Source organism: Echeneis naucrates, chromosome 22, assembly GCF_900963305.1.
Source record: "Echeneis naucrates chromosome 22, fEcheNa1.1, whole genome shotgun sequence".
Lineage (NCBI taxonomy): Eukaryota > Metazoa > Chordata > Actinopteri > Carangiformes > Echeneidae > Echeneis > Echeneis naucrates.
Genome location: NC_042532.1, coordinates 16,848,499 through 16,856,511, shown reverse-complemented (window position 1 = coordinate 16,856,511; position 8,013 = coordinate 16,848,499). Strand labels below are relative to the sequence as shown.

The 8,013-nt window shown below is 42.4% G+C and overlaps 1 protein-coding gene across 1 annotated transcript; it reads right to left on the bottom strand.

Annotated features, from left to right (window-relative positions):
- Positions 1–7,384: 7,384 nt before the first annotated feature.
- Positions 7,385–7,981, bottom strand: tmem229b (transmembrane protein 229B). The gene has a single exon (XM_029494427.1). The coding sequence runs from the start codon at positions 7,979–7,981 to the stop codon at positions 7,385–7,387; it is 597 nt and encodes a 198-aa protein (XP_029350287.1).
- Between the last annotated feature and the right edge of the window lie 32 nt (positions 7,982–8,013).

Here is an 8,013-nt window from a genome sequence, read left to right as displayed (position 1 = left end):
GATAAGACCGTGACCGTTAACAAAACAGCAGGTTTCTCGAGCACTGCAGATGGCCACAGGTTCAAACTGTCAACATCAAATATGCACAAACCCGCCGCCTGCCTGTTGTAGCTTTACACAGAAGTGCTGCCAGATAGAGAGCATCATTTTATTAACTGGCGGGTCGCGAGATGAGATTGAGCTGGATCTGTTTGGGCTGATAGCACATCTCTGGAGCCTCAGAGTGTCCCACGTTTTAAAAGTAATGTCGAGGAATACGCCAAACAAAGGAAAGCTTCAAAAACAACAGCAACAACAACAAAATTTACTGCAGTTCAAGCAAAGCACGAGTTCAAAGAGGCTGCTTATATTTCAGACTTTGACTTTTGGAAAATGAACGAGCTGGATCTGTAGGTACGATATTATTTCTTGCATGTATCAAAGCTGCAATGACAAAACGAAGCGTGTCACTTAGAGGAGTCACAACATGTGACGCACCCGGCAGTAGCGTCGCACTCCCAGTACTGCTGTACCTGTACTTTCACAACATAAAACGACGATCCTAAAATGATATGAAACCACCTCAACGCGTTAGCCCTTGTTGATATATCCACATAAGATAAATAAACAATCATTTATTTGAACTTCTGCCAGCAGCATGTCTCCTATTTGAGTGAAAACGGTTTTCTCAGCGCTCAGTGACAGTGGTCATAATACAGTGAACAAACGATACAGTAGGCCATAATACTGTACTGAAATCACAAAAAGCAACTTCACATACAGCACAGTAGGCTGTAGTTGTATGTATTACAGTGGTTTGGCACTGCTTAGTTTGTGTATATGATCAGGCCGGAGGAACAGACCGAGGCCAATGAACCATTTCAGTTGTTTGGCCTGAGCAGAGGCGTGCAAAGACATTTAGTACAGTAGACTGAAAAGGAAGAAGAGAGCGTTTTCCCTCCTGCTGCTTGTCCAACCCTGACGGCCTGCACGGAGGGAAAAAGTGAGTTTGAGTTTTCCAGCAGGATCTAAGCGAAAGACCAAGCCTGTGTCCGTAGCTGCGGAGGCATGAATGTGTTTCGGTCAAAAAAAAAAAAAAAAGAGAGAGAGAAAGAAAAAAAAAAAAAAAAAAAAAGCTGACGCATTCGCTCATTCACACGTCAAACAAGTTTCCCTTCAATGGGAGGCTCTTTCTTTCGTCGGCACAGATTCAGTGGAAATGCAAATGTTAACTGCTCGCTCTGATTTCATGGGCCTCCAACACAGTGTCACACTCAGCATGAATATCGCGATATAAATGTGCTAATTAACTCCACGTCATCCGGTCTCAGCACCAACTTCAAACCCATTACAATCCGTGTTGTCTGAATGTCGCTTTGCTGTTCAGGACCCCAACCTCCCGATGGATTCACCGCATGAAATCAGCAGCTCAACTGGCTTTTCCATAAAGAAAGCTCCGGAGTTGAGTATAAATTTTGGCCACAAGATGGCCTCCTCAGCGGCGGAGCTTGTTGGGGTCTGCACTGAAACGTCCCTAAATTGCATGTGCTCAAAATGATTGCAGTTCAGTGTGAACATAAATGCGACCGTGTCTGACCACACCTCTGCATTTTGAACAAAATCGCACAAACGAGCACATGAAAGTTTATTGTATCGCCTCCTGATGTTGTTGTGACATTGAATTCTGTTACTTGTCACATGAGAAGTCTTTTGGTGTTTTGGCTTTGAACGCACAACCCTTGTGATTGTTTCAGTAACACGCTCTGATTTTATTTTATAAAGTTCCTGTACACTGGTATAGTATATGTTGTTTTTGTTTGTTGTTTTTTTTTTTTTGGTGAAGTGCCATTAGATGTGCATTTCTAGAATTTATTTCAAGCTTGCTGGTATGATGGTAGCGCTTTTGCTGATACGATTACGCTAACCTTGGTTTTACAACTAGTGAGTGCAGTAACTAAAGCTGCACGGAAAATATAAAAACATTTTCAGCTTCATTCATCAATAACAAAGAGCACAAGTTGCACCAAGAATATTCATAAAGGATTGGCAAATCTGGTGGTGATTTTTGTGAGCAGGTGAGCTGATAATCAGTTAAAGCCTGTTAAACAATGTACCAATAAATAAACGGTGATTATTGTTTTCTTGCTCTTCAGCAAAAATTTGGCCACCGATCTTACACTATTACCTTTTTACAACCTGTCATCAGTCGGCTCTAATGTTCCCGGATTCCTCATGATGCAATTTTGTGTTGGGAATATTAATACTTGCTATCAATCATATTTTCTGTCAAGCATACAGGAAACCCAACACTGAAGAAGTCATGCAAGAAAAGACAAATAAAACTTGAGCTTCACGCCCAAAGACAGTGTGCACACATGTGAATGGAAAACAAACTCACACAACAGGCCCTAAAACTTGGCCCGGGGAAGACACTTGTTATCCACAGCGCACTGATTACAGGCTGTGAGTCTCCATATTTGGAGAACGAGTGACTGATTGGCAGAGACGTGACGAACCAACAAGTTGACAGTCTCAAGTCAGGGACAGCTGCAGAGTTTCTCAAGTGGACACACCCTCGAACGAGACAGGCAGGCATTGCTTTAGCCGAGGGCGCCACCGGCCGCAGGGGGACTCCCAGCCAATTAAAACATTTGCCAAGACACGTTAATGACCCAGATTCTCAATAACTGGCCTAAGGTGTGCCGACAACAGAGGGAGGAGATGAAACATTTGGCCGGAGGCCTCTACAGAAATCAGAAAGAAATCTGTCAGCACAGCAGTTTTAAAACAAAGAAGTAATAGTTTTATTATGCATCCACAGTCCAACATGTCTTAAACCCACGAGGGCTTAAAATGAAAGCGTGAACTCAAAAGAAGAAAACGGAGTGGGGGGGTATGTTGGTGTCTATGAAACCTTACAGAACACCAAGTTATATTTTAAGCCAATCTTTGTCCAGCTCTTTGAAAATTTCTGCCATAAAAACCGTCTCGTACAAAAAAAAAAAACAAAAAACAAAACAAACAAACAAACTAATCTTTCAATGCAGACTGAGGATTCAGAATCAACCTGTGACCTCAACCTGTGTGAACAACAATCTGCTGTGCTCTGTTTTTTGGTGAAAAAGAGCCATCCTGTGGCCAAAGGAGTGACCTGCAGCTTTGGACATGAACACACAAGATATCAGCATCTGATCACAATATCACTAAATGCTTCTATGATACAACTCCAGTTACACGTTCACAGCCTGCAGGTCAACAACACACAATATGAGAAGAATCTGACCCCGAGAAGAAAACTGTTGTGTCTTTATGGATGGATATGCTGCTTAGTCCAAAAGTCTGGTGGAAATATGATGTATATATAATATACAGGATTACATTTGAGCAGATCTTTGAAAGGATCAACTCTCCACTGAGACTTCAACTGGCTTTCCTCCCTCTGCAGTGTTGACTGAATTGTGTTTAGACTGTGTACAAGTATTGAAAATATAAATATTGGGGGCGCCAACACAATGTAAAAGATTCCATTTGCATATGTTAGATTAATAAGACTTGTGTGCGGTTTCATTGTTTGGACGACAACAACAACAGAGAAGCTGTTTTAATTTACTTACCGCTGCTCTAAAGTCACTGTCCATCGTCCATCAGCTCCTCCAACCGTCTGGAGGAAACACATTTAATCCACCGGAAGATAAATAAATAAATAGATGAACATAAATAAATGCGAATTAATCGCTTCCACAAACTGTCGGATCTGAGAGCGTCGGCCATCTTTGTTTTTGACTCGTTAACCTGACTCGGTCACCTGAGGCCTCAAACCAGGTTCAGCAGATCCAGGTTCAGATTTAGTTATCTGGCTTGATAAAGATGGTCCTGATTACCTGCTATCAACAAGTTCAGTTAAGTGTGCTTTACCTTAGCCAGTGGATTGTTTGTTTGTTTTAACATATTATACATCTGAGAACCAGGAATAAAAGATGTGAACCTGATGTGAGAACAAACTGTGACACACAAAAAGAACAAAACCAATGAGAAATCAAACTGGTAAGAACACAGAAATAGATTATTATTATTATTATTATTAAACGTTCACCAGATTCTTGTTGTTTTCGGGTTGTTTTTTGTTGCTGTTGTTGTTCTTCTTCTTCTTTTTATCATAGCGTGTTATTCTGAGCTGCAGTGATGAAGACAGTAAAAGCATCCTCGCAGTCAGGAGTCCAGTCAGATTAGAGAAAGTTACTGTCCAATGAAGCCATAATAGTTATAATTTCAGTGGCCATTTATGAACTGTGATAAACTCTCTTGATCCACCATTAGAGATAAAATAGATTTTAGTTAAACCTGAATTTAGAAGATAAAAATACTGGAACCACTTATTTTAGTCAGTAAAAATCTTCATGCTACATTATCTTGCTCCACAGTAAACAGAGTAAGCTGCTCAAAAATGTATAACCAATAAGGAAGAAATAAAAAACTCCTGTCTCTTGAAGGCTTAATCTAAGAAATATGAGGAAAATCCAACGTGTTCTGTAATTTATACAGTGACTTGTTCCCGTCACTATTCAGCATGTGTTCCTCACATATCGTCTAGTTTTGGTCCCGTCTTTAGTCTGCACTTTATTTGTTTATGGTTATTTCATTATTGTCTGTACACATAACTGAGAAAGATTCCCAAAACACACAAATTTCATGATCAAATAAATACATTTATTCCCAAAGTTCATTAAAACATACATTAACATAATCAAAATGAGTGATATATAGTACAGTCATCTCACTAAAAACCTGTACATTTTTTATTTTTAAAAAAAGAAGCAACCATTACAGTACATGGGAGTAGGAACTACTTGGTTCAAGTCAAGAGTTTGGAGGAGAGATCGAAAAGGTTTCGGACATGCCGGAGAGTCAGTTCAGTTTTAGCATACTGTACATGCACATCATACATAATAGAGACTGCGTCTCCGTTCAATGCACTAAACACACTCCTCACATATGGCAGAGAACAAATGCACTTCATCTTTCCATGTTCTTGTGATTTGTTTCCTCAAAGCAGTAGGATTGGATGAAGATATTAGCTGCGTATCCGTTCTCACAATATAGTTCAGTAGATTTTTCAGAAAAAAGGTGACGGCCTTCAGCTAAATTGTCATTGTTGGGTCAGAAGCTTCTATTGCTCTTCAGCATGTTTGTCCATGTCTGAAAAATGTGTGTTTTTATTTATTTATTTATTTTAAGTGATAAACAACACAAAACAACCATCTTTTTGTTGATCCTGATAAGGAGTCTTGATCTTCACGTGTTTGTGGTGACATCTTTATTCTTTCAAAAGCAAAGCATGTTCGGTTTGCAGGTTCAGTGTGCGTTTTGTCCACTGGGGGGCAGCACATCATCTGCAAAGTCAAACACTGCATGATATTTCAGCACCTCTAATTGTTTGCTAGTTTTTTGCGTTCTTCCTCCTGACAGTTAAAAAGGTGAAAAGCTGACGTCATCTGCTGTCATCATTGGGTGTGTAAGCAAAACTTTTTTTTTTTTTTTTTTATGTCATCTCATGCATGCTGCTAATTGTGCGACACTTGTGACTCTGCAACAAGTTCAACCTGTCTTATAGCAGCGAGATCAGATCCAACAACTGAGGCTAAACACATTACAGCTCCACGATCCTTCTCGGGGTCTGTGTGGAGAGTAAAGACACCAGAGGAGGTTTTATTCTGTGTATTTTCACCTCCTTAAAGTACTGAACATTGTTGTGTTCAGTACTTCAAGTGTGTTATTACATTGTTAAACAATTGCTGTATGAGTTCTGGAATCCAACAACTTTACTTCTGCAGCAGCCAGACTTCAGTTTATACTTTAAAAGGTGCTCATTCACCGAGGAACCAAAATTTATTGCTGCTTCGCAAATCATGCATGTAGGAGGTGATATGTGAGGGCCTCGTTAAATCTTCACTGCATATTTCAGCGCTGTTTCATTTATGTTTATGTTTATGTTTCATTATTGTTAAGAATAATCCGATCCATTTAAATGGAAAAGGGTTGTGATCAAATGTGCCATCAGGATGTGAAACTTGGTGTTGATGTGTATTTCTCAGTTCCCAAACCCAGATCTGACCTTCCACCACACGTCATCCAGGTGTTTCTTAAATGGAACTATTGCTGTCACAAGATGACCGACAGTAAAAAACAGCATTTTGATAAATGCCAATGATTTAAAAAAAAAAAAAAAAAAAAAAGTTCACATGAAAATGTGTGTGAATCGACAGGAATGACTATCGGCTTTCAAGCTAAAATAATCACAGACTGAGTCAAGAAAAAAAAAACTGTTAGAAAAGGAAATCAGCAGGATGTTTCTGCTGATGGTCATGACTCATATTTATGACCATCAACACAAAGTGGTCCTGCTGCTATGCTGAATGCCTGATGTTGGTCTGTGGATACTGAGCCGTGTGTGGCGATGATCTGCTCACCAGGAGCAGTTTTGGGGACGCCGTCTTGCTCAAGGACACTTTGCATCGGCACCAGGAGCCAACCGGCTCCACCTCCTAATCGCCTGTCGCCCCCCCCCCACACACACACACACACACAACGCAAGCAGCAGACTTATTCAAGAGAGACAAACAGTAAGACTGCTGAATGAGCTCCGGAAAGATGTACATTATATTGGAAGACAACTTTTTTTTTTTCCATGCATTATTTTTTTTCAGGCATTGTAGGTATTCACTGACTGCAGAGAACATTCATCGTGACGTAAGCTGACATATTGTTTCAGGACGGCCATGTTGTTCTTCAACAGCCCTCCGCAGCTACATTACTACAGTACTTTGATTAATACTAAAGGACAGTATTTACATTTTAAAAAGAACGTGTTACAAACGCAGCTACCTTTTGTTATGCATTCTATGCAGCAAGCTCTCTGCTCTTCGATGCACTCGTGTGCCCTTCAAACACAAACGTGCAGTTCTTCTTCCGCCTGATGACGCCAACACTAATCTTTGCAACAGTGGATTGTTTATTTGTTTTTGTTTTTTTGTCGTTTTTGTTGGTTTTTGCAGTTCTTTGCAGTCTGTGGGAAAGTAAAGACTCAGGTCATCTACAGTAAGATCCTGATCTCTTTGAGGTCAACGTCACGTGGAAATGGGTGGACGGGTTACGTGATGCAGCAAACACAGCAGCATGGAGATATGGTGCCTCTGCCGACGGCAGAGGACACAGTGAGTGATATAGGCTTTTGTTTTCTGGCTGTACACCTCTGCACACCAACCCAGTCAGTGTGGCTGTCTGCTGGACTGAACCCCCCAGAGTTAACGGGGGGGAGGACAGCTTATGAATGGCTGAGGGAGGCAGAAGAGGTGTAGCAGGGCCATCGGGCTGGTTTCAGACAGTGTCCTTCCTTCTGTAACTTGGTTCATTCGCCTTTGACGTAGCCATTAGCGTTATTCCCCGTCCCTCTGCTCCTCTCTCTCCTCCTCGCACCCCCCGAGGTTCCCCCTGCGCCTCCCCCGCCCCCAGTGTCCGACTGATGCTTTGACCACCCGTCCTCGGGCCCCTCGTGGAAGCGCAGCCGCAGCGTTTTGCGGATGACCAGGCGCTCCACGATGAAGGAGGCGCAGAACCAGGGCACGGCGTACTCGGCCGTGATCAGCCCCATGAAGTTGTAGCGGAACTCGGAGTAGTCCCAGGGGCAGGCGTTGAACTGGCGCAGCAGCAGCCCCGTGCCGAGCTCCCACAGGTACGTCCACAGCGTGTAGATGATGCAGCGCAGCAGCACGGGGCAGCGGCCGCGCAGCTTCAGGTACATCCGCTCCACGATGAGGATGCAGGTGCCGTAGATGAAGAGCGCCCACACGCTGGTCACGCCGGGGAATTTCCAGTTGCAGTTGACCACAAACTCCCAGGCGGCGGTGAACATGACCTCACAGAAGTAGCCGTGTATGGCGTAGAGGTACCAACGTGACAGCGCCGTCAGGGGCACAGGAGCTTCTGGGGTTTCCAAGGTAACCATCTTTCCTCCTCTCTCTCTCAGCCAAAAGTTAC

What these genes read in the sequence shown, in the direction of transcription:
- tmem229b (XM_029494427.1), bottom strand. Translation starts at nt 7,981, where the DNA reads ATGGTTACCTTGGAAACCCCAGAAGCTCCTGTGCCCCTGACGGCGCTG.